Source organism: Rattus norvegicus, chromosome 4 (assembly GCF_021556685.1).
Source record: "Rattus norvegicus strain SHRSP/BbbUtx chromosome 4, alternate assembly SHRSP_T2T, whole genome shotgun sequence".
In the NCBI taxonomy this organism is placed as follows: Eukaryota; Metazoa; Chordata; class Mammalia; order Rodentia; family Muridae; genus Rattus; species Rattus norvegicus.
In genome coordinates this window covers 97,470,449-97,498,032 of record NC_141537.1, presented here as the reverse complement: position 1 = coordinate 97,498,032, position 27,584 = coordinate 97,470,449, and the positions used below count along the sequence as shown (strand labels likewise).

Below are 27,584 nucleotides of genomic sequence, written 5' to 3'. Positions count from 1 at the left end.
GAGGGCTGTGCTCGTCTAGGGTCATCTCTAAACCTTTATCTGCTTGATGAGTCATCTTTGTTGAGTCAAAACACAGTTTGAACTCGACTTTGAACTGCATAGCCACAGGACAAGGTTTCCAGGTGAGGTGTTTCTATACTTGATTTCTCAAAGCTCCTTCCCAGCTCTCCCCAACACACACACACACACACACACACACACACACACACACAGAGAGAGAGAGAGAGAGAGAGAGAGAGAGAGAGAGAGAGAGAGAGAGAGAGAGAGAGTCTGGTATAAAAGAATTTATTAAGAAATAACTTGTTGCATCATGACCAAGCCCTTCACTTTGAAACTATTAATGGAGTTCAAAATGAAGCTATGTTCTAGCTACACAGAGAGTTATAACTTGTGAATGAAAAATCCAGATTGGGTACTGTTCAATGATGCCCAGATGGGAAGAGGGTTCGAGGATGTGCATATGAGTTTTCTTCTTTAACAACACAGGTACACCCCATAACTGCAAAGAGGGGTACCAAGGAAATTCTAAGTAGATCTACGCTAGCCTGTGAAAACCACCACAGAGTTGTTACTCTTGAATGAAAGGGAATGTGAAATTGTTCTTACACTTCCGTAGGAATAAATAGGTGCTGAGTGGGTACAGCCCCTGCAGGAACTGGATATGTATGGGTGCAAGTGTAAGTGTACTCATATGGATATCTGTGGATGGGTGTGTTATAAGATTGTGTCATGCATGTGTGAATGTGTTTGTATATCTATAAGAGATGAATGTGTACATAGGAGTTTGTATATATAAGATAGCAATCCTGTGAGCATGTAGGTAGGAATGGTGTGTGTGTGTGCCTGTGTGTGACTGCATGCGTGCATGCGTGTGTGTGTGTGTGTGAGAGAGAGAGAGAGAGAGAGAGAGAGAGAGAGAGAGAGAGAGAGAGGAAGAGGATGTGGGATATAAGAGAGTAGGTTTATATATGTGTGCAGAGAATGGTCTAAAAAGTGTGTGGATGTGTGCCTATGTGGGTGTGTGCCTCGGTGGGTATAGTGGGTGTCTGGCTGTGTGGGTGTGTGTGGGTGCATGCCTATGTGGTCGTGTGCCTATGTGCCTGTGTGGTTGTATGGATGCTAAGATGAGAAAGACGTCACTTCATTAAGTTTCCATAGCTTATCACTTTTCCCTGAAGATTCCATTTCTTTCAAAAGAAATCTTGTACATGTAATATTTTTAAATTTGTTATTATATTATGTATGCATATGCACAGATGTGTGTACAGAAGTCAAAAGACTTGGTAGAATCAGTCTTTTCTTCCACCATATGGGTCACAGGGTTCAAACTTAGGTCATCAGTCCCTTTTCCTGATTACACAATCTCACTGGCCGAATATCCTTTAAGCTTTTAGCCATGGCTATTTTACAAATGTTAGCTATCATGAAGCCCAAGTGTTTGAAATAATCTAAGAAATGTAAGAAATGCAGTGCAGAAGAAATGCTGCAGATCTGTGGCAGGCTCTGCACTGGCATGTCCCCTTCATCTGGGGCATTCTGCCAGCCCTGCCTGCTGGCCACGGCTTCATGCCCTGTGCTCTACCTGCTGGAACCTATGACTCCCATGCGCCTTTCCTACATCACACATCCTTTAGAGGAAAACTATGTCCAGTGTGTGAGTTTATATGAGGACTGACGGAAATACCACGGCAATGTTCAAATCATATTGGCCTTTATACTTGCCTCTTTCTCCAGTCTTGACCACAAAATCATGTTTGAGGCCCATCAATCGGGAAGAGTGATGTCTGTGTCGAAATGAATGTCTGCGCCCTCATGAACTCATCCATTGTGCCATTCAGACAAGGAAGTATAGCCCTACCGAGTGAGACAGTGGCTACCTGGTAGGATGTGGAAGTCCTACCCAGGCCTTGAATCCTGAAGTTCACAGACCAGCAGGGGAGCAGACATAGATAGAGGGAGACAAGGATACTTGGCTAAGAAGAATTCAGGGTTAACCAAGAGATTCTGCTCATTCACCCAATAGATCAGGAATAAATAGGAAGAAGCCATGGAGGGATGTCACAGTCACATAAGTTAGAGCTAGACCCAGAAGCATGAGTTCCCCAGGACAGGGTTCAGAGGTCATTTGTTGGGAGATCTGGAACTGAAACTTCATTATAAAAAAACATTACCTTAGTAAACCGCTGTCATGTAAGCAGTACCTTAGTGAACTACTATTCCGTATAAATGGAAGACAAGTCACTAGTAGGAGCCACATGTGTGCTTTAAAATGTTCTTCTAGCCATACTTATTTTAGTTGATTTTTAGTTTCAGAGGATTGTATTGTTATTTGTTTCTTTGTTTAAGATAGGGCTTCAGTTTGATCTTGAACACATTCTGCAGTCCAGGGTGGCTTAGAATTGAAGCAATCCACCTGCCTCGGGTTTCAAAATGCTGAGATTACAGACCTTCTCAAAACAACGACAACAAACAAATAAAAACCAACAAGATCAATGGTGAAATGTTGGTTTTGCTCCAGGATTCCATGCCCTCCCCTTTTCTTTGCAGTGCAGCCCTCGTTGTAGCCAACACAACATTCCAAAGACATTTATCTTGGGAAGAGAAGGTTGTTCTTCCCCAATTGCTAATTATACATTATTCCAGCTAAAAGGTATGGGGGTTCTGGCTAGATAGCAGAAAGTGGCCAAGGACAAAAATTAGACCATTGAGGACAGAAAGCTACCAAACTAGAAAACAGAACAGAAGGGGAAATAGTTTTCTTTCATAAAAGGTTCTCATACTTCGTAGCGTTTTTAGCTGCAAAGCAAGATAGAAATCATGACACCAGGGCAATGCCCATGAGATTTCATTCTTGAGTCAATCAGCTCAGAAGCATATAAGTGCTAGCTGGTCCAGCTGATTGTCTGCCTTCTAGTACAAAGAGAGCTGTGCTACCTGGTTCAAGTTCTGTTTCTCGTGTGTGTGTGTGTGTGTGTGTGTGTGTGTGTGTGTGTGTGTGTGTACACATGTGTGTATGAGTCTGTATGTGTATGTCTGTGTGTAAATATCTGTGAGATATATATATATAAGCAATGTGTATGTGTGTGCTGTATATGTGTGTGTTATAATTTCTTAGTTTACTTTGGCCATTTCATATACATATATAATATGGTTTTTAATGTCATATATGCATACAATGTATTTTGCCAAGATTCGCATCCATTTTCCTCTGCTGCCTACCTCTTGCCCCCCCCCCACACCAAACTCCTTGTTTCTTATTAACTAGCTCTGCGTCCACTTTCATGTCTTTTTTCATGTATATGTGATCCACTGGGTTCAGTTGAGGTTGTATACATGAGCATGGGTAGAGTGTTATTTACTGGAGGTAGTGCAATTTACAGTGACTACACCACCGAGGAAAATGACTCCCCTGCCATAGCAACCTACTAAAGATCAAAAGCTCCTCAAGGAGGGGCAAACACTCACGTGTCTCCCCTCCCCTTGATGGAATGCTGATGGGTTTAATCTTACACACGTCTTGTTCAAGTAACCACAGCTATTGTAATTTTAGAATCGCAGTTGCCACGCCATTCCAAAAGACAGTGTTTTACAACATTCTTCCTCACCCTACATTCTTTCTGCTTCCTCTTCCCGTGTCACTGGACCTTGAAGGGAATGATATAGATGTCCTGTTTAAGACTAAGCACTCAACAGTCACTTATTCTTAGCATTGTTACCAGTTATGACTGTTTGCCTTAACCACTGCTCACTTCCCTTCTGCTAAAGATTAAGAGCAGCACTAATCTATGGGAAGAAGGGAAGAAATAGAAACACTGGTAGGCCATTTTGACAATGTGTCCATTTAAGAAACAACTAATAGGTTCCCTCTGGTGCTCTCCCAACCATGGACTTTTGGCCAGTTTATAGTACTGGATGTTGATTCTCTTCTAAAAACAGACCTCAACTCCAAACAGCAAGTTGTTGCTTAGTTTCTTGCCCCCGACAGACGGAAGACTGTTATACTCTTCCACAAATGAGCACCTTTGTCTCACAGGGGCCACATCACTGTAAGACTGTTGATAACATCCCCCTAGTAACCTGAATTGTGTCATCTGGGACTGTGAACATTAGACAGCAGAAAATTCCAACTTGATTTCACTGTGCCTACCACCAAGGAAACCAGAAATTTCCACTTCATTTGTTTGTTTTAGCTAATATTCCAATACTATATTGAATATGAGTGGATTAAGTCGACATGCTTACCTTCTTCCTGTCGTTAGTAGAAACTCTTTGCATCTATCTCACTTTAAATATAATGTTGGCTGGGGGAATGTTATATATATGTACACATATATACATATATATATATATATATATCCTGTATTGTAGAAGATCTTTTCTTCCATTTCAAATTTCTTCAGAGCTTTTAACATGAAAGAATGCTGTATTCTGTCAAAAAGCCTTTTACGCCTTTGTTGAAATGACCTTGTGGTTTCTGTCCTCAAGTCCTTTTGTATAATTTATGACATTTGTTGGGTTTTGGTTATTGAACTATTTCTGAATCTGTGGAATAAATCCTATTTGATCAAGGTAAATGGTCATTTTTATAGGCTCTTGAATTTGGTTTACAACATTGTTTCTTTGTCTTGTGTTTTATGTTTGTTTTATTTTATTAACTTTAGCACTACTCCTAACTATTTCTTCCTCACTATTGCTTTTTGCTTTGGTTCGTTCTTGTTTTTCCAAATCCTTAAGATTTATTTTTAAATTATTTAAATTTCTTTTATTTTTTTTAATGTAGGCACTTAAAACTACAAAGTTCCCTCTGGGATCACATTTATTGTATTTTTATACTCTTTGGTGTGCTGTATTTTTATGTTCATTTGATTCTAGAATTTTTAAATTTCCTTCCTAATTTTTTGCCTTACACATTCATCATTCAAGAGTGTGTTATTTAATCTCTATGAGTTTATATTTTTTTTCTGTAGTTTTTCTTGCTGCCGATCCCTAGTTTTAAACCACAGTGGTAAGATAGAATGCAAGAAGTTATTTCAATTGTCCCATCTTTTTTGAGACTTCCTTTCTGTCCCAATAGGTGATCTATTTTAGATAGTTTCATGGGTTGCTTAGGCAAAAGAATATTTTGTCCTGCTCATGTGGAGTATCTATAGATGTCTGTCACATACATTTGACCTATAATGTCATTTAATTCTAGTGTCTCTTTATTTGTTGTTATTGTTGCTGCCATGACTTATTTCTCTTTGGGTGACAGTCAGGTATTGGGTGACAGTCCCTATTGCTGTGTTGTGCTTAATCTGTGATTTTGCATTTTGTCAGAGTTGTTTTGTGAAATTGAATGCACCTCTGTTCAGTCTTCATGTGCTTGGAATTATCATGTCCCTAGATGGATTGTCTCCTCAATCAGTATGAAGTGATTTTCGACTCTTCTGACTAATTTTGGTTAGGATCCTATATTGTCAGATATCGCAGTAGCAGGACCTGTTTGCTTCTTGGTTCCATTTGCTCAAATACTGTCCTCCATCCTCTCACCTGCCTTAAGAGTGCTTCTGTTTTTTAACCCAGTCTTCTGGTCTACGTCTGTTGATTGAGGGATTGAGACCATGAATATTCAGGGTTGGTACTGAAAGCTGTAAATTGATTCTTGTTGTCTGGTGGCGTGCAGTGCTCAGTGTTCTCAGTCCTTACGTACAGAACAGCTGTTAGCATCATTTATCCCACTCCTGAATCTGTTTATTCCTCTTCTGTCCATCATCTTCCTCCCAATATCCTCTGTTGAGTTGGCTTGATGCTCATAAATTCCTTCAGCTTGCTTTTTATGGAAACTTTTCCTTTTCCTTCAACCACGACAGTTTTGTCAGGTATAGGCAGTCTTCGGTTGGCATCAGTCATCTTTCATAGCTTGACTATGTCTTCACAAATATTTCGTGCTTTTTGTTGTTTTGTTTTTCGAAACAGGGTTTCTCTGTAGTCCTGGCTGTCCTGGAACTCAATCTGTAAACTAAATTGGCCTCAAACTCAGAGATCTTCCCACCTCTGCCTCTGCCTTCTGAGTGAAGGGATTAAGGTCTGCATCACCACTGCTGGCTTGTGTTTCTGTCTTTTAAAGTATCTATGCTTGTTATGCCTTTAACACGGCTTTTCTTCTCTTTCTTCTATCCCCAAAGTACGTACATTGACCATTTGAAAGTGTCACAAAGATCATGTGTTTTAAAAAATTTGTCACTTGGGCTGAAGAGATGGCTCAATGCTTTTAAGAGTTCCCAGCACCCACATGCCCCCATCTGCAAACACAGGTTTAAGAGATCCATGCCTGCTTCTGACTTCCCTGGGCACCAGACATGCATATGATATACATAGTGTGCATATGTGCATGTTAAAAAAAACACTCATCATACATAAATCTTTAAAACGTAATCAGTTTCTTTAATCAAATGATATAGTCTTATAGCTTAGCTCAAGACCTGATATTTGTCCTTTGTATGGTCCATTCTATGACTGAGGTTTTCCACTAAGATTTTTTCTTATCTGACTCATTTAATTTTTCATTTCTATTCATTTCAAGTTGCTTTTTCCCCCAGTATTTCTATTTCTTCATTGAACTTACTATTGTATCCTAAATTGACTTCTTTATTTTATTCAAGCTATTTGTACAAACAGATTCTCTTGGAATTCATTTAGGAGTTTACTCCTGCCCTCTTCAAATTCATTCTGGAGTTTACTTATGTCCTTTTTGAATTCTTTGAACACATTTATATGGACTATTTTATCTGGGATTTTGCCTAAGTTGCTCTCACTAGGGATGATCACTAGGTGCTTGGCAATTCTGGGAAGTGGCATATCGTCTTGGTTTTTCATGTTGTTTGCCTTTTTGAGTTGGGATCACACATCTGGAGTTAGTTCACTGGCTGTCTTTTGGTTCGAGTGTCTAGCCCACCTATGTTGAGTGATTATTATCTATGCCTTGGCATTAACATAGTTTAGCTGGTTTGGGGTCAGCTATGTGATGCCTGAAGTTCATTCATGGGAACACTCAGTATTGGTGTGTGGTAGGGTAGCTGGGGTGGCATCAGCTTGGCAAGGGGGTGCACAACCTCTAACCTCACAAGTAGATAAGCTATGTCAGTTGGCAAGGGAGACACCTGAGCACTGGGAATGTGACATCTGACCTCATGAGCCAGCACTCAGTGTGATTCTGCAGTAGCAAAGAGACAGGGTGCCAGAGTCAGCTGAGCTGCTAGCCTTTGACCTAAGGAGCTGATGGGATTGCTGTGTAGTGCTGTGGTAGTGGGGCGGTAGGGTGTTAGGGTCATCTGGAGTGCTGGTCTTTGATCTGACAAGCAAGTTGACTCTATGGCACCTAAAGATGAAGTACTAGTGTCAGTAAGAGTGTCAGCTTCTGATCTGAAAAACAGCCATGATCTCCATGTGGCACCTGGGACGGTGCTGAAGTTTTGAGTCAGCCGGGGCATTGACCACTGACCAGACATGCAGATAAATAGGTTCCCTATATGGCTGGGGTTTAGAGTTCTGGGCCAACAAGGGTGCTGGCTGCTGACCTAATGAATCAAGGTCTCAACTCATTCTGCAGTAGTTGAGGGGTATGCCAGGGCTAGCAAGCGCTCTAGCCTCTGACCTAGTGAGCAAGCAGGGTTCTCTATGTGGTTCTTTTGCAGCTAAATGGTGGTGAACTTCATGTGTTCTTGAGCAAGTTATTTAGCCTCTTGGTACATACTTTCCTTATGAGTAAACTTAAGATAATACTAACGTACAGGCCATGAGACTATCATGAAGAATCACAAGGCAATTAGGAAAAGTCAGAGCAGCATTCCTGTTATGAGGGAAGCTTTGTGCAAACCCATGAGGATATCAGGTGAGCGGATAGCCTGCAGGGGATGGAGAACACATACATGGAAGACTTCAGTAGAGTGATACTTAAAATTTTAAATCAGAATTAGAACACAATTGGCATGTGCCTGTAGTCCTGACTACTAAAAAGGATGAACCAGGGGGAATCAATGAGCCTAGGAACTTAAGGCTAGCTTGGGCAACACAGTGAGCCCTCCTCTCAGTAAAGCAAACCAACAACATGACTGCTTCCTGTTATTTCTCCATTTTGTAATAGGGTTGCTGAATGTAAGCCATGAATCCAAAATGAAGGTACTCAGTTTGTGTGGGTTGTTTTTGTTGTTGTTTCTATATTTACTTATTTGAGGTTGTGTGCATGTGTCATTCATAGTGTGGGCCTGTTCTCTCTTTCCACTATGTGGGTTTCAGAAATTGAACCCAATCATCAGGCTTGTTAGCAAACACCTCTTTACCCACTGAGCCATCCTGCCCACCCAGTACTCAGTTTTCGACTCACAAATTATATGTACTTTGTAAATAGCCCAACCATTAGTAGAAATTTCATAGAGAGCCAAAGAAGCCAAGAGTTATTATTATCCTTATTTTGAAAATAGGAATACTATATCTCAAAGTGCTAAAAATCAAAGAATCAAGGCTGGGGCTAAATACAGCTCGGTGTGAAGTGCCTGTCCTAGCATGCACAGTCCCCAATCCCCAGTCCCCAATCCCCAGTCCTCAATCCCCAGCATCACACATGCACAAAATCAGCGACATTCCAAGCTGAAACAGAAAGAAAGAAGAGCTGTGCCTAACGTGTCCAAAAACCTGGGCTTCGGAAGGGGCCTTGGTCAGTGCTGCTCTTCTTTGATATTAGCCAAACTCTAGAGATTTTCCCTCTGACATTAGAGCTGCCCTCTGCCCACGGTGCCATGCAGCCTCCTAGCTTTCCTTCTTTTCATTGTTTGCATCAAGGAGTCAAGTTTTACTTTAAAACAAATACAACCAGTTTTGTCTAAGTCTTAGTAATAAATAGTTTATCAATTCAGAGGTGCCTTCCTCCGGTAGATTTTTAACTTAAAAATTTCAAATCAAGTGTGTCCCGTCCTGAGACATGTCAGATTTTGTTCTGTCTCAGGTTTTGTTCCCCGAGTTATTTTTGATGTTGAGAACCTTTACCGTAGGAGTAGCCAGGAAGTGGTTTATTAGCAGTGTTTCCACAGAGCGCAGAGAGAAAAGTGGAGAAGGAAATCAAAAGGACAGCCTTGTCTTGTAGCATGTTCTGACCACGTATGAACACTGGCCTGAGGGCCACACTCAACTCTGTTAAAAGAGATGTAGGCACTAGAGATGCAGGATTGACTGCTGCACACTCCCGGTAACGCCCTCGCCACTGCCCACCAGGGGGCGCTCTATAATCTCCTATGTCTTCTCCCTGGGTAGGGCTTGAGCTAGTTGCTCAGCAGCTCTGTGCCTGAGCTCACTCCTTAGAATGGGAAATGAAAACTCCTAGACATGACAAGAAAAGTAAAGCTCGCGATTAACAAAATGTTCTTTTTCTCCCTTATCACTAACTCAAATGAGTAGCACTGGAGTGCAGATACATTTATCTACAGAGTCAGTTGGCTCGGCAGCATGTACGTCTTCAGAATTCACTTCTGGTCTCCTGTGACTCAGAGCCTTTTGGCTCTTGGGTAAAAAAAAAAATCTTGTCCCCACCCATTCCAAATTGCTAAACTCATGCCTTTAGTAGACGCTGTGCGTCAGAATGGGTCATAACCTCTCGGCTGGAGAAGGTGCTTTGCAACTGGAAAGGTGACAGGGAAGTCAATCTGTAAATTGTGATGACCTGAACCTCACTCTCTCAGGCCTGAGGAGCAACACATCACAAAGAGGGGGAAAAAAAAACATTACAGATGGAAGCGAGTGCCCATTACAGAAAGGCAGCCCCTTAGCTGTCTCTCATACCATCCTTCCCAGCCAGCCATATAGGTTCAAAGATAAATGTGTCTAACATAGACTGTCCAAGTTCTCCCACCAAGTCATTCCTCAGATTAACCGTCCACAAAGCCCCCCATTTCCCAGAGGCTGCTTCCTCCACAAGCATTTGCTTCCTCTGTGTTCTTTTTCTCCTTCGATAAAGGCCAAGCTTATTAATATGGTATTTGTTAGAGCATCAAATTTTAAGAAGCATTTGCATGGCTGGGTGTGGTGGTGCATACCTATAATACCAGAGGCAGGGGAGCTAACACAAAATGGAGGTCACCTTGGTTTCTATAGTGAGTTCTAAATCAACTAGGGTTTCACAGTGAAAGCCTGTGTCCAAAACATACACCCACACCCACACGCACACACACACACACCCCTAGGGAATATAATTAAAAGCAAATACTTGCTTATATAACCTTCAAACAGGCATTAAGATGAATTGTAATGGACACCTGAAAAGATAACTTCAGGATGACGCTCAACAGACTCCAAAAGTTCCTCAGCAGCACTGTCTGCACCCAGTCCACTGGACCAAGATCTAGTTTAGGACTTGAGGACCAAAGAGTTTCCCCCAAGAGGCTTGCATCTCACAAAGCTGAGAGAGCTCATTCATTAATCACAGTAAGAATGCAGGCACCGGGCCAACCAGAAGTCTTGACTCAGCAGATCAGAACATCCTTTCTCCTCTGCTAAATGTCTCGGAATCCATATTACAATCAGAAAACTGGTTCGTTCACTTACAGTGAAAGAATTGAAGTGTGCCAGATGTTCATGTCAGCCCAAACTCTTCTGGCAGAGAAACTGCATAGGAAACCAAGTTATTTAGCCTCCTGGGAAGTGAGAAACCAGAGCAAGGGCATTGGCTGGTCCATGGGTATGTCTTCTAGTAAACAGAGTCTCCTGCCATGAACAGATAACTGTGCCCAGAAAGCCCTGTCTTCTTCCTGCAGTAGGTAGCAATGGGGACTGCCAGAGGTAGGCCTGACAACTCCTCACAGGCTGAGCTTCCATTTGCCATGGCCACTGGACAAAACACTGTACAGACCAGAGATAAGTAACAGAGAGTTTCTGCTTACTTCGTGGGTTTGTTCCCAAATGATCTCAAATGAAATTTTACAGTTTGGAACTAGGTTCCCAGCACAGATGGCTAATTCAAGTTCCTAAGTATCAATTTTACCAGTTTAGCTCCTGGAAGTCTTGGGTTTGCTGTTTTAAGAAGCACTGCATTGTCTATATTTAACAAAAGCACCCTCTCCCCCAACTTACCCACCCATGGCCATGCCTTCTGTGTTTGTTTTTCTCTGTGTGTCTCTGTGAATGGCTCTCTGTGTTGTTTTACCAATTTTAAAACAGAAACCCAGAAGAAGTGAGTGTTTGCCTCAAGATCTGAGAGATGGTAACTTCACAGCCCAGAGCCAGCGCTCTACGTTCAGATCCCACGTTTCTCCTCTTAGTTGTGTTTACCATTAGTAAGCGTCATTGTGCAGAAATGAAAGTCAGTGTGCTTGGAAGAATTATCTTCTTAAAATGTCCACTGATTTTATTTTACTTACTGAATAGAATGTGTGAGGATGTGAATCACAGAATGAAAGTGTACAGTGGAGATGAGAAGATATAAATAAAAAGGTCACACAGTAGACCAGTAGTCCAGCCACAGAGTATCCATGCTCTTGTCTGAGAGTAAGGATATATGCATATGCTTTGTTGCAGAGTCTGAATCCATCAGAGGCAAGGGGGAAGATCCTCCACTATCAGGTGACTTTACAGGAGGTGACGAAGAAAACTACACTGCAGAATACTACAAGACATACCTTCTGGACCGGGGTCATTCCCAGAACTGGGGCTTGGACTGCATCTGTGTCTGCAGCCAACTCAAAAGGCACTTCTGCACCCACTCACATTAACATAGTGGACCTGTGTGGCACTGGTAGGTACCCACTGCCTTAACACATTACCTGTGGGAAACTCTCTCCTTCACCTTTTGCCTTCTGCAGGTGCAGGCCAGAGCCTGGTATGAGTAGCCAAGAGTTTAGACTTTGGAGTCTACAGTTGTCTTTTCCTGTTATCCTGGGATGATCTTGAACAAGTGAATTAAACCCTCTGAGCTTCTCTATAAGATCGTCTTTAAGATCACTAAGGGATTATAGTATTACATAACTATTAATAAAGAAAATTACATTAAATTAGAGCAATATTTTCCAATTAGACTAATTTTTACAGATTCAAAAACTAAATATACTGCTAAATTCTAGAAAAAAACATTTATAGACATATTTAAAAACAAAGAATATTAAAATGAAATTCTGACCTTAGTGAAACCTAGTAAAATTCTGTTTATTACATATATTTAAATATATATACAATTGTTTTCAGCAAAAAAAATCTTCAACTAGATGTACAGTCTCACATTTATAATATCTTCTTCAATTGTCTTTTCAAAGAAAAGACCATGAATAGCTAAGGAAATGGATTCATGCTATGTCACAAGGTCTGCATTGTTTAAAAAAAATGTCTAAGCAGAATAGAACATTATAATTGTGTCTTTATAATTTGGTATCAAAATGTTATTATACATGGGTCTAACAATCGTCAGATTGAAGAAATTTCTACAAAAAATATTAGGGTTCTTTAAGGTTTTTTTTTTTTGCTTCTCTTTTTTTATTCTCTCATACATTACACCCTAACCCCAGTTTTCCCTTTCCCTACTCCTCCAAGTTTCCCTCCACATGTCTGCTCTCCTTAAGAACTACTCCTCCTCTGCTTTCCTTCAGAAAAAGAGCAGACTTCCCAGGGATATCAATCAAACACAACATAACAAGTTACAATAAGACTAAACATAAACCCTGTTATGAAGGCTGGCCAAGACAACTCAGTAGGAGAGAAGGGGTCTCAAGAGCAGGCAAGGAGCCAGAGACAGCCCATTTCCAGTGTTAGGAGCCCCACAGTAACACCAAGCTACACAACCATAACATATATTCGGAAGACCTAGCACAGACCCATACAGGCTTCATGATTATTTCTGCAGTCTTTGTGAGCCTCTGTGAACCCTACTTAATTGATTCTGTGGGCTGTGTTCTCATGGTGCCTCAACCCCTCCAGCCCCTATAATCCTTCCTCATCCTCTTCCACAGGGCTCGCCAAGCTCTGCCTAATGTTTCACTGTGAGTCTCTGCCTCTGCTCTTAATCAGGTGCTTGATGATGGTTGGGGTAGGCTCGAATGTATGAGTACAGCAGAAGAATATCATTAAGAATCATTTCATTAACTTGTTTTTTTGCCAGTTGTGTTTGGTTCTAGTCTAAAGATTTACTTATTATTTCATGCGTGTAGGTCTTTTGCCTGCTTGGATGTCTGTATACCATCTACAAGCAGTGCCTTTGGAGGGCATCTGATCTCCTGGAACTGGAGTTACAGATGATTTGTGAGCCACCATGTATGCTGGGAACCTAACATGAGTCCTTTGGAAGAGCAGCCAGTGCTCTTAATGGCTGAGTAATCTCTCCAGTACCAAAACATCATTTTAGATGCGGCATTAAATCATAGTTATATTTTAAGAACATTCAATGAAGCTAGGAGAAAATACAAGTAAATGTGGGTATCAGTGACTGAAGGCCTTGCTACTGTGGCTTATTTGCCCTCTCACATGAAGGACGTTCACAGACACATAGCTCAGGGTGGTTACAGCAATACTCGGGCTCCTCTCTTTCCCTCTACCAAAGCTGGCATTCGTCCTCAGATGGAAATAGTCCAAAAAGGCTGACAGAGCTCTAGCTGTTTCTTCGTCAGCAGCAGAACAGAGAGGGGGCGGAAGGGTGTGACTCCAGTCTCGGGAGCTCACCCCAGTGCACAGCAACTTTGCACTTGCTGCCACTTGCTGGCCCACACCACTCACCTGGCCACGCCCAGCTGCAAATAAAGCTCAGAAACATATTTCTGGCAGCCACATTCCCTTCCCAAAGAAGACGAAAAGTTGTTTGGTAGGCAGTGGGTAATCCCTTCCTCCTGTGGGAGAAGTACCCAAGGCAAAAACACGAAGGAAAAGGTAAATTTCCTCACTATGGAAAAGCACTTCCAAGTTCAAGCCCCGTGAAATAATAAGAAACACAAGGAGTAGATGTGATAGTGCCCATTTCAGGAGGCTGAGGCAAGATCTTTGCAAGCTAGAAGCCAGCATAGGCTTTGTGGTGAGGTCCTGTCTCAAAAAGAAGATGCCAGTGAAGCTGAAAATGCAAATGACAGTTCTATTATATAAGTTTATGTATAGTATTATTTGCATAATAATATATAATATATAGTATTATATAATTATATTACATGTGTATTTTATATAATTAAATTATATATCTATATAATTGGTGTATATTGTATATTATAATTATGTAATTAATGTTGAATTATATACTTAATACTAAAATTTATTGGGTTATATTGTAAATATTATATATAATATATATAATTAAAGGTTTATATATATATATCACATTTTAACATAGACAACTGATATGTGCCTATAAATTTATGTCTCTATTAATCCATGTACTTTTTTTCTAAAATACATGGTGTTCCAGAGATGTAAATACACAACAACAAAAAAAGAGAAGTTCAAGAGCCCAGCATGTACAGGTCAAAGAGCACTTTTTAATATATACAAAGCCCTAATAGTGTTATCCACTCAGTATATATATATATATACATATATACATATATATATCCATGTATACCTATGTGTATATCCATGATATATTCATGTATATCTATATAGCATATACCTATGTGTATATCCATTTCCTTTAAAAACTATTTTTATGTTCTCTTCATGGGTATGTACATTGGTACAACTTTCTCAAAAGCAATTTGGCAATACACTAAAAATGCTAAATATGAACATATTGTTTGACCAGAGAATTTCACTATTTAAAATATATTGTCAAGCTAGGTGTGGTGGTCTCTACCTGTATCCAAGCACTTGAAGAATGAGGCAGAAGGATTGCTGTGAATTCAAGCCCAGTCTGTGCTACACAGTAAATTCTAGACTAGCTTAGGTTACAGAATGAGACTCTGTCTCAAAAATAAATAGAAAGGAAAGAGGGAAGGAAGAAAGGAAGGAAGAGAAGTGTGCCCTCAGGAAATAATAGAAATGAAAGGAAGAGTAGTGTGTCCTCAGGAAATAATAGAATGAAAGGAAGAGTAGTGTGTCCTCAGGAAATAATAGAATGAATGTTAGAAATGTAAATGCAGATGTTTGTTGAATACCTGCTTGAGGGCTGGTGAGATAGCTCAGCAGGTAAAGGTGCTTGCCCCAAGCCCGATGACCTGACTTCAATCCCCGAGACCCACAAGGGAGGGGAAGGAGAACTGACTCCCAGGGAGTGTCATTTAACCTTCAAACCTGTTCTTGGGACATGCACATGTACAACATTAATTAATTAACTAGTTAATTGATTAATATTCTATTTTTTAAAAAGAAAAAATTTTGATGCAGTATAATACTACAGCTGAACTAAATGTACAGTAGAGAACAGACTATTAAAGACCTTTGACTGTCTTAATCACACACCAGCAAGTCACTAACTGTTCCATGGGAAGATGTACATTGCAAGCAAAGAAGTAGTCTTTTTAAAGTGCATATGGTCTCAGCACTTGGAAGGCAGAGGCAAGCAGAGCCTTGGGAGTTGAAGGCAGCCTAGCCTCCATAGGAAACGCCCACCATTCAGAGATGCATAGGGAGACACCACACACACACACACCAAAGAAACCAAAAAGATATATTTAATAATTTTATTTTCAATCTACATTTTATATGAGCAAGTTTTTTTTCCTATAGTTAAAAATAAAAAGTCAAGTAGAAGCCATGAGCATATTAACAGAGGTCGTCTTTGCATGTGTGGATTATAGGTGACTTTCTTCCCTTTTAGTGGTTTGTTTGTTCCTTTAAAAATTTTTTTAAGCTGAGCATAGTGGCACATGTCTTTAATCCCAGCAGTTGGGAAGCAGAGGCAGGCAGATCTCTGAGCTAACCTGATCTATAAAGGGAGTTCCAGGACATCCAGGGCTCCACAGAGAAACCAAAATACATACATACATACATACATACATACATACATACATACATACATACATGCGTACATATTTTAATTTTTACATTTATTTAGTGTATATCTGCATGCATGTCACAGTGTACACGTCACAACTTTTGAGAGTTGGTTCTCTCCTTCTACCAAGTGCAACGTGAGGATCAAACTCAAGCTTAGCTGCAAGCATCTTCCCTGCTGTGCCATACATACATACATACATACATACATACATACATACATACATACATACTACAGCCTCCTTTTGACTTTTAAATGTAATATTTCTCCTCTGAGGATAGGAATTGTACATAGACTTTTTAAGGGTTTATTTTATTTTATTTGTAGTGTGGTTTGTCTGTGTATCCCACAACTGTGGTTGGTGCCTGTGCAGTCCCATCCCCTGTCCAAGAAGTGACCCTGTCTCAAAACAAAAGGTGAATGAGACCTCAGAAACACCATCTAAGGCTCTTCTCAGGCATACATATACACCTGAACACACACACACACACACACACGAGAACATATATGAACATGTAAACAATGTATGCACATATATATATAGCATCCAGCGACTTGGGATGTATCTCAATGGTAGAGCATTTTCTTAACAAGGGTCTAGATCCAGGTACCAGACCATTACTGAGAGAAGGAGTTCAAACAGGCAGGAACAGAAGCAGAGGCCATGAAGTAGTGCTGAGACCATGGACTAATCAACTCGCTCCTCATATAATGTTCATCCTGCATTCTTATACACCCCAAACCCCTGCCCCACGGTGACACAACCTACAATGGGCTGGGCCCTACCATGTCTATCAGTGAAATGACCTAAAGCCTCGCCCACAGCTCAATCTTATGGAGACATTTTCTCAATTAAGATGCCTTCTTCCCAGATGACACTACCTTGGGTCAAGCTGACATAAAAACCTGGCCAGCATGGTTACCCACACAGATGTCAGAGACTGTGGTTCAGGAAGGTTAAATAGCATCCAGTGTGGTAATGCAGTAGTATGAAAATATCTCTTACATAGTATGAGACTGGCACTTTTTCTGAACCTCACAACCAGAGTTAATGATACACCTTGAAGTCATGTAGCCTACTAAGTACTCAGACTGTTTAACCTGCCTTTTACAAGAACAATGTGACAACCAACCTTACTTGCCCTGGATTTCTATGTAATAAGCTTTTGCCACCTAAGCTAATGCATAGATATGGTCTTAAATTTTGTACTCTTAAATGCCCCGACCCAGAATGCATCTGTATCATTTGCTGAAAGCAGGAAATAATGAAGTTGAAAGTCATTTTGCAAAATCTACTATAAAGGGTGAAAGCAACTGTGTCTGGCTATTGGTTGATAAGTAATAATGTTTGTGATCTGAGTCAGTTGGGATAAGTAGGAGCCAGACATTTGGTTCCTCATACAACTCTGTTAAAGACTTCTATAAAGGGTCCCCCTCCTTCCCATGTGATGCATTCATTCTGTGCTGTTGAATAAACAGAGTGGTGGAATTTTACAAACAAGACTCAAAATCGAAACTGGGTAAATTTACCAACAACCATGTGACTAACAAAGTTGTCAGAGAACTGACTGACTACATTAAGAGTTGAAAACTTTTCCATAATTAGGATCATCAAAGCTACCTGCTAATCAGAAAAAGGTAGAAATATGGAAAAATGAGCCAAGTCTACAAATAATCACAGAAGAAAAGTCAGTGAGAAGTTTGGCCTTATGAATCCACAAACATGAAAATCAAAATTCTAATCACACACACATACATATATATACATACATATATATATATATATGTCAGATTGATAAAACAGTACAAAGTAGGGTAATAAAAGGTGGATGAGGTGAGACTCCTCATGCTAGCTACTCTTGGTGGAGTGTCAACATGCCGCTGGATTTTATTATCTTCCCTGCATGTATACAGTGACTCCAGAATGCTAGGCAAAGGCTACATCCCTCTCCCATCCGTCTGTTTTAGATCAGTCAGAGGATACTCTCTGACTAGCAGTTTTATGTATGTACACCCAGAATGGCCTTGTACATACATGCACCAGAGGAGCTGCAGAGAATGGTCACTGTGTCCTTGAGTCAGTCCTCTGAGCTCACTCAACTACACATTCTCCTGTTGGCCTTTAGTTCTGCCTTTTATGCTTCAGTTTTCAGTTCAAACATAAGCTAAAGAGTTATTTTATTCTATTTTTTATTCCATTTTTTGTTGTTTTGGGGAGGTACTTTTTAATAAATGTTATTATCATTATTATTAAATAAAATCGGATGCTGCTGGTGGTCCATGGAGAGCAGATGGGAAAGGGCTTAGGCAGAAGTGTGAAGGAGTAAGTTAAGTCTGCATGAAGAAGGGGGACAGATTCATCCCAGAAGCATAAGGCTGAATGAAATGTTTGAGAAAAAACAACACACACGCAAGGGGTTACACTGCTCTTCAGTGGTACATTTTTATGCTAAGAAGACACATGGGAGTGTATTAAAAGGTTATATCTATTACATTTAATACAGGTAGCCATTTGAGGGAATGCAGTAGGTGAATTCAAAGAGGAAATAAATCCACAGGAATATACTAGAGACTGCTGAAGCTAATCCTCTGTGAACTGAAAGCATAGACCTTGACAGAAGTCCCTAAAGAGAAATTGATGCATTCCAAAACTTAGTTGGGAATAAGCTGTCATGTATTTTTATTTTATGTGTGTTCACATATGAGCAGATACATGTGTGCACCTGTAGCCACAGGGTAACCTTTGGCTGGATCTCATTACTTAGCCACTATCTACCTTGCTTTTTAAGTTTTGTTGCTGGTTTCTTTTTTTTTTTTTTTTTTTTTTAGTTCTTTTTTTCGGAGCTGGGGACCGAACCCAGGGCCTTGCGCTTCCTAGGCAAGCGCTCTACCACTGAGCTAAATCCCCAACCCCGCTGGTTTCTTTTTTTAAAAAAAGAAAAATAAGATTGCTCACTGGCCTAGAGCTCATTTAGTTGGATTTAGTAGGCTAGGCTGGCTCACCAAATACCCCCAGGAATCTTCCTGTCTCCACCTCCCCAGCACTGGGATTACAAGTGTGTACCACCATGCCAGCCATACCTGGCTTCCCCCAGTGGGTTATGGGGATTGAACTCAGGTCCTCAAACACAAGATGTCTCTCCCACTCCTGTTTCTAACTTTATCTACTCTTGTTTTGTCCGTCTTCTTCCTCACCCCCAAAGGGTTCCTGGCTCCTCACCAGGTCTCTGCAAAGTCAGGGAACATGGACAACATCATGGTGACCTGGCAGCCTCCTGGGAAAGCTGACTCTGTGATTCGGGAGTACATAGTGGAATGGAGGGCTCTCCAACAAGGGAGCGTCATGAACCTTACCCCACACTGGCTGCGAATTCCCCCCTACAACATGTCTGCTCTGATTTCAGGTACCTCACTCCTCGCATTCCTTCTAGAGGGCCACTAAGGTACCATTTATTCTAATTTTATGTCAATTTGGTGAGTGACAGTTATCTGAGAAGAGGGACTCACAATTGAGAAGATGCTTCCATAAGTTTGGCAGTAGGCAAGTCTTTTGGTATTGTCTTAATGATTGATGTGGGATGGCCCATCCCACAGTGGGTGGTGCCATCCACGGGCAAGTGGTTCTGGGTGCTGTAAGAAAGCAGGCTAAAAGACTGAACCCCCAGTGAACGTGATTGTTGGGGGGAGGGCAGTAATGGGGGGAGGATGGGGAGGGGATCACCCATATAGAAGGGGAGGGGGAGGAGCTAGGGGGATGTTGGCCTGGAAACCAGGAAGGAGAATAACAATCGAAATGTAAATAAGAAATACTCAAGTTAATAAAGATTAAAAAAAAGAAGAAGAAAGAAAGCAGGCTAAACCCAGAGACTGCCCCACATGGGGATGCATCCCATATACAGCCACCAAACCTAGACAATATTGCGGATGCCAAGAAGTGGATACTGACAGGAGCCTGATATAGCTATCTGCTGAGAGCCTCTGACAGAATCTGACAAATACAGAGACTGAGAACAGAGTCCCCAATGGAGGAGTGAGAGAAAGGACTGAAGGAGCTGAAGGGGTTTGCAACCCCATAAGAAGAACACAATATCAACCAACCAGACCCCCCAGAGCTCCCAGGGACTAAACCACCATCCCAAGAGAACACAGGGATGGACCTATGGCTCCATCCGCATATGTAGCAGAGGATGGCCTTGTAGAGCACCAATGGGAGGAGAGGCCCTTGGTCCTGTCAAGGTTCAATGCCCCAGTGTAGGGGAATGTCAGGGAGGAAAGGTGGGGAGGGAATATCTCATAGAAGCAGGGGGTGGGGGGATGGGTAGGATAGCAGGTCTCTGGAGGGGAAAACCAGGAAATAGAATGTCATTTAAACTGTAAATTTTAAAATGCAATTTAAAAAAAGAAAGAAAACAGGCTAAGCAAGCTATAGAACACAGCATTTCTCCATGACCTCTGCATCAGTTACTGCTTCCAGGATCCTACCATGAGTTCTACCCTGACTTCCTTGGATGACAGACTATAAGCTATAAAATGGAATAAGCCTTATCCTTTCCATGTTTTGCCTATGGTGTTTTATCATAGCAAAAGAAAGAAACCCTAAGACATCTGGGGAGACTTCAAGCAGAGTTTTGCCTTCAGTTACAGAGGGCTACATGGTATACTAAGGTCCTAAACAACGGGAACTTAAGAGTCCATCAACACTTTCCTGTGAGTCAGGTGTGGTGTGGTGCTGCACATCTTTAATCCCAGCCCTTGAAAAGCAGGTAAATCTCTGTGAATTCGTGGCCAGACTGGTCTACAAAGTGAGTTCCAGGAGAGACAGAGTTATCGTGAAACTTTGTCTTGAATAAAACAAAAACAAAAACAAAAAGACTGCCCTCGGGACTAACTTGAGGAACAACTGCTTTAGAAGTCTCATGGTTTGGGAAGAATTATGTCCCCTAGCACCATGCCCAATACTTGAACCAAATATAGCAGGGACCTAAGTTAACTTGTCAATATAACAGATTCCTTTATCTTTGTAAAGATATTTAACTCAAAATAATTTTTGTGCATTTTAAACCCATCCTATAGATGACAAAACCAGGAAATGCTCATTCCCAAACCTGCTCTTTGTCATTTGTACCATAATAAATCTAGAACGAGTATATGATAATTGGGATCTCTATTGCTAAGTAAGGTTTCCATCAAGGGTTACAATCAAGTGAAAGTCTCTGAAAACATAGTACAATGACTAGAAAGAACTTAGTGTCAGTTTAAGTGTAAGTTCAGTATCATGGTTCATGATCTGGCTACACAGACAGCCTACCCAGGTCTGAGTTCCGGTTCCTTCACTAAGAAGGAAGTGAGATCTTAAGCTGATTACAGCTGTGCTCCTCTTCCTCATCCGAGGGATTACGAGGACTGACTGTATTAATATATGGGCAAGGTTCTGAACAGTACCCAGCATATTTCTAGTGCTGAATTTTCTTTGTCTAACAAGTGATTATTATTAAATCTGTCAGAAATAAGAATTGAGGAGGCATGCTGGTACATCACAGCACCCAGGAGGCAGAGACAGGAGGATGTTTGAGTTCTATATATTGAGTTCCCAAACAGCCATGGCTACACAGGGAGACATTCTCAAAAGAAAAGGGGGGGGGGATTGAATAGGTTTGGGTTTCCCAGCTAAACTCTATATTGTTGTTAAACTATGAAAATCACTACCTCTCTAGGGGGATGTATACAATCTACTTTAGATAAGGTATACTTGGAGAAAGACACCGTATTAAACAATAATATACGAGCTGGTCCTTGACTGTGTGCCTCTTGTTTGGCCTGCTTGCCCAGACTTCTCACAGATGAAGATCTCCTTAAAAACCTTTACAGAGGAGGCTGCATGCAGTGAGCGTCCAGAGAAAGAAGAGCAGGCCACTGAGCATCTAGAAGTTGTCATTTGGAAACCATTTAGCCTGTAGAAGAGAAATTTAGAAGGCGTGTGGTGGGCAGTTTGATTATGGTTGCTGGTTTCAGCATGTATACGTGCAAAAGTGTGTGTGTTTCCCTGGTTATTCTAGAGCGCAAGAAGACTGCAAACTTGTAAGGAAATGATAAGAACAGAAGGCCAACAACCATTTTGTTGTTTAAGACACAGAGACCCTCCTACCTCTGCCTTCTGAGTGGTAGAATTAAAGGCATGCATTGCAACACCCCAGCAGGAGGCATCAATTCTGAGAGCAGCTTTGTGACTTCCTTCTGGGGTGGCTGCAGGCTTTACAGTAATAGCTGTTTCCCTCAGAGCTATGCCACTCATCAAATTCAACGGAACACGGGTAGGAAGAGCACTGACTAAACTGGGAGGCAAAATCAAGACCCCTCCTTCATGGACCATCTGAACTGCGCCTCTCTTTTGGAAATCAGATAATTCTATACAAATACCATAAAGTAATTGAAGAAGATGTTCTTCGCACTTAGTAAAGTTAAATATTCTGAATCACTTTCGAGTTATGCCTTTGAATAAAACCAACGTAATAAAGCTGTAAAATAGCATATTAATATTGTTTTGCCACTTGGCAATACTTGGTGTGCGATCACTTCCTGTTAAACTGAAAATGTCACTAATTGTTACTTAGTACGAATTTAAGTGTTATTCCCAGGGCCACGAGGTCCTTACATGCTGTTTCTGACTGTGGCTGTATGGACAGTGTCAGTTGTTCTAACATGAACCAGAGTAAACCTGATTCCTGAGTTGTGGGCTTGTAGACCTACAGAGAGTATCATTACCATCCTGTCTATCCACTGTATCTCAGCACCGTGAAGTTTCTGCCAAATGCTAGTCTCGGTGCTTGCATAATGACTCTCCATTACGATATTCATGGAAAGGTTGCCTGCTTTGTCCCACACCTGAAGGGAAACTAAATCTCTGCCGGGAAACTGTAAAATAGCTCATAAAGAGACAGGCCTTTGCCCAAGGGTGCGATCTATATAGGTCAGCATAGTGGCACGAAAGGAGCTTGGAAACCCAGCCACAGTGCAAAGGAAATGAGAGTCTTCGACACATGGGCTTCCTCCACTAAAGATTCTTAAGGTGGGGAGTACACACCACTGTGGGATGTGCATACAGAATCATCCAAAAAAAAGAAAAGAAAACCTCAGCTTATGATTGATATAGTAATGTTCTTGCTCACATTTTGCTTTGTAAGACTCGCCAGGAACTCCCAAATCTCCATAGGGCACAGTGGTTGGTTAGCTCCTCCCAAGACATGAGGCAGAAGAGCAAACCAACAAAGAGCAAACACTGGGAACAGAGAGCCACTTGCCAGAGCCTTCCAAAGAAAGTATGATGCCGTGTCTTTTGTTGTGCCTCAGCCTGGATCTCAGGGCATTTTACAGACCAAGATAACAAGTGTTCTCTGCACGTTCTCTGGTCTGTGAACTCAAGTGGAAGCCCATTCTTATGAGCGTCTGCTCTGGTCAGGCTCTCTCCCACAATTGATCGATGATTTAATAGGCTTTAACGTTAAAAAAAAATACACAATTTAGTCAGTAATTGTGAGGTGAAATTCCTCTGCACCCCCAAAAGACATTAAACCTAGTCAATTATTAGTGTAAGGGACTCAATTACGCTATTAGCCTGCTTCTAAGCACCTGATACTATAGTTCGTGGTAGGAGTTTTCTCACTAGGTAATCTGGAATGTAGGGGCTAGAGAGTTGGCTCAGAAGTGAAGAGTAATTCCTGCTTTCCCAGAGAACCCATGTCAGACAGCTCACAATTGCCTGTAACTCCAGTTCCAGGTGATCTGATGCCTTATTATGACTTCCATAGACACACCAACCCACCCACACCCACACCCCACCCTACACACACACACACACACAACTGAAAATAAATAAACTGTGGGGAAAAAAAAAGATGTGGTTATTTATTTATTTATTTATTTATTTATTTATTTATTTATAAGCAGGGTTTCTCTGTGCAACAGCCCTGTCTATCATGGAACTCACTTGGAGCACTAAACTGGTCTTAAACTCAAAAAGATCTGCCTGTCTCTGCCTCTCTGCCTCTCTGCCCCTCTGCCCTCTGGCCTCTGCCAAGTGCTGGGATTAAAGGTGTGCCCCACCACTGCCTGGCAAGATTTGGAATTTTAAAGGTACATCACTAGCAGTGTTACAAAAGGACCCTTCACAGGCAGTAAAGCAGGGGCTGTGGGCAGGGAAGAGGCATTTAATTTCTTCAAGACTGTTAGAAAGGAGCACTAGAATTCCTGGAAATCACCTAAGTCTTTGAGGCTCCTAGGCGTCTGAGTTCTAATAGGAGGGACCTGGAGAGCTGAGGGCAGGCACCAGGGGCTGAACTCCTCTGAATGCACCCGAATCACATACCCTGGTGCCCCTGGGCTGCTGCTGATCCTGATGAGCACTGTGGAACTCGGAAAGCTCTGGGTCGCTTATGCCTGCAGAGGTCCAGCTGCTCCATGTAAACAAGAAGTAAAGGATTCAATTGTAGAAATCCAACACTCTGTGTGCTTGTATTTGTGTAAATCTTCATGGGGCTTCCCAGCCTTTTCTCCTTTTTAAGAACAATTACTCTGTTCTCTTAAATCAAGAAATGAGGCATGGTCGTGTCTGTCTGAACCCTTGGCCTAAGGAGGCCGAGGCAGGGAGACTATTATGAATTTGTAGCCAGTTTGGGCCACGAATTGAATCACATAAATAAAATCCACCTGAAAAGATGTCTCCGTGGTTAAGAGCACTGACTGCTCTTCCAGAGCTCCCAAGTTCAAATCCCAGTAACTACATGGTGGCTAACAACCATCTGTAATGGGATCTGATGCCCTCTTCTGGTGTGTCTGAAGACAGTTATGATATATTTTTGTTAAAGATTTATTTTATGTATATGAGTAGCTGTCTTAAGACACACCAGAAGAGGGCATCAGATCTCATTACAGATGGTTGTGAGGCACTATGTGGCCACTGGGAATTGAACACAGGACCTCTAGAAGAACATTCAGTGCTCTTAACCACTGAGCCATCTCTCCAGCCCAACAATATATTAATATACATAAAATAATAGATAAATCTTCTAAAAATAGATATATGAATAAAATCCATCAGTTTTCTTGGGAGTGATACTTAGAAGATGGCACCATGGAAAATAAGATGCAGGGAAACTAACTTAGGCCATTGCTTTATCCTCAGCTCACATTGCTCTTTAATCTTGAAACTAAAAAAAGGTAAAAATGACATGGATACAGGTATTAACATGACTCCCTCTCCCTTGCAGAGAAGATAAAGCCCTATATCTGTTACGAAATCCGGGTACATGCACTGTCAGAGGACCAAGGAGGGTGCAGCTCCATCCGGGGTGACTCCAGTCACAAAGGTGAGCCTCGGGATCTTTCAAGCTTCTGTTAGGTGTTTTAGATCCAGAGGGTGACGGAAACCTCTTGTCTCCTTTCCTCTAGTGCCACTGAGTGGCCCTCATATCACTGCTATCACAGAGAAAAAGGAAAGCCTTTTTATTTCCTGGACCCACATCCCTTTCCTGGAGCAAAGGGGCTGCATCCTCCATTACAGAATATATTGGAAGGAGCGACACTCTACTGCGCAACCCGAGCTCTGTGGTATGTGTGAAACACTAGTTCAGTAGGGCCTCCTGCTTACATGCTGGGAAAGCACAAGATGGGGCATGTCTTCACTGCACACCAAGGAGCATACTTAGTCAGCACTTGTCAAGTGAATTGAATGAAGAAACATGAGACACCTAAATACACATGTGCAAAGTTATTGAATATACATTACATGCTAAGCAAACTGTTAAAGACAGAGAAATGAAGCGAGTGGACTAGACTCTCAAAGCACCCACTCAGAGGGAGAGACAGCACCAGGATGGCTAAGAGGTAGGCCTCAATTGCACAGTGAGCTACTGACTCAAACCAAGTGACAAATAGCAACCCTTGTGGTTTTGTTGAACTGGTGAACAAACACAGAAAGACAGGTAAAAGTCAAGCACAACCCAGTTTTGCAACCAAAACTCATGGTTCAGCATGAGTTTTTAAACTGATAGGGAGGAATATGACACTCAAGAAAGCTCAAAGTTATGATGACACTGGTGAGATTAGTTCTACTGGTAGAGCTTGAGACTTGAAACATAGAGCAAAGACACCTCAGTACTAATTATATACGTCCTCGAGGTTCAGGAACACACTTGGATAGTTTTTAACTCTTCACATACGCAATTACCATATTATTTACCTCTTGGAATGGATAATACAGTACTGTTTAAGTAACTCTTTATGACATAATTGTTCTACATCTGAAGAAGCAAAACAATTACAGTAAGTTCTGGTCGGAGCATTATCTCAAATGTTTTCATGAACTACTCATTCAGCTAACTAGTCACTTGTGAGATCTGCTCTTCCAGTCTTCGATCTAATCAAAGCTGTTTTATTTTTATTTGTCGCTTCTTGGCTTGCACTTCTGCTTCATAAGCAGTTGGCTTTCTTTCAAGTGAGATTTGTTAGGAAAAAGGGACATCTCATTGGAGCTGCTGGCCCAAAGCTGTAAGAAGGCCACGTGAGGGGTAGCTCCAAAGCTTTGCTTCAGGAAAGCTTGAGAACCTTAAAATGTTTGTCTTCTCTCCTGGCATTTCTTTCAGTCATGACTTTCACAGTTAACTCTTCTAAGTTGTCTGGAAAGAAAGTAAGTTCTTGGGCTATTCTGTGTATATTCCTCCAGAAAAAAAAAAAAAAAAAACGCACACACAAAAACATGCTTGGGACCTGCACTTTCGATGATCTTTCCACATCCGTCTCTGTGGAGTTGACTCATTCTTAATTGACAGCTCTGTAGACTTAGTCATTTGTTAGCTAATCTGTCACTAGGCCTGTCAGGATAAGTCAGTTCTGAAAGGCCTCCTAAAGGTTGGCAAATCATCTGGCCTTTCCATGGGTCTTTGGGATCCTTCCTATAATATTTGCCCCAGAAATATATCCATGAAGCAAACCAACATCTATTTACAAACAAAAATCAGTGTGGTCAGTTGGTCCTATAGCTGTTGCTGTATATGTTGAAAATAACCTACCATATTTTGTCACAGAACTGATGCATCTAAAGCCTACACAAGAGTACTTTAAAATAAGCTAAAAGACAAGATTCACGGTCTGATTTTATACTAGACTAGATTAAATTCTCACTTACTCTAGTAAGTACTTTCTGGTAAGCTCCATTCCCTCTCCTCAGATCCTTCAGTGTGCTAAGAACTAGGAAATTCTAAACAAACACTACTGTAGGACAGTGCAACCAGAAAGCACTAAATTTAATACCTGTTCTAGAAGGTGGGAAGGATCAAGAAGAAACAAGATGTGTGGAAAGAAAAGGGCCCCAATAGCAGAAGAAATGTTGCCAGTGCCAAAAGAAAGGGGCTGGAGCCTGTCTGCTCGGTTTAGGTACCCAGTCCCAGGGAGCTGTGCAAACGCATGTGGAAGTATCAGTTCTTGGACCCTAGCTCTACCTGGGCAGGTGAGGTGAGGTGAGGTGAGGTGAGGTGAGGGGAGGTGAGGTGAAGATTAGAGTGCCCCAGCATCTCAGTGCCAGCCTGTTGTCTGGTTGTCTGCTGGCATGGTTATATGCAACAATGCTCCAACAGTAAGCACATCTCCCCTCTGCAGGACACATGACACT

General features: G+C 41.5%; 1 protein-coding gene across 12 annotated transcripts in view; it reads left to right on the top strand.

The window, feature by feature from the left end:
• Il12rb2 (interleukin 12 receptor subunit beta 2) overlaps window positions 1–27,584 on the top strand; it is a 92,111-nt gene that overhangs the window by 50,540 nt on the left and 13,987 nt on the right. For 7 of the 12 annotated variants that reach the window (XM_087655786.1, XM_087655787.1, XM_087655790.1 and 4 more), the window contains 4 exons: window positions 11,542–11,758; window positions 19,126–19,326; window positions 25,186–25,284; window positions 25,367–25,525. In XM_087655786.1, coding sequence (XP_087511912.1) covers window positions 11,542–11,758; window positions 19,126–19,326; window positions 25,186–25,284; window positions 25,367–25,525 — 676 coding nt within the window. Of the gene's footprint in view, window positions 1–11,541; window positions 11,759–19,125; window positions 19,327–21,751; window positions 22,457–25,185; window positions 25,285–25,366; window positions 25,526–27,584 lie in introns of those variants that run through there. The other 5 variants (XM_087655793.1, XM_087655794.1, XM_087655795.1 and 2 more) reach the window with 2 other exon arrangements.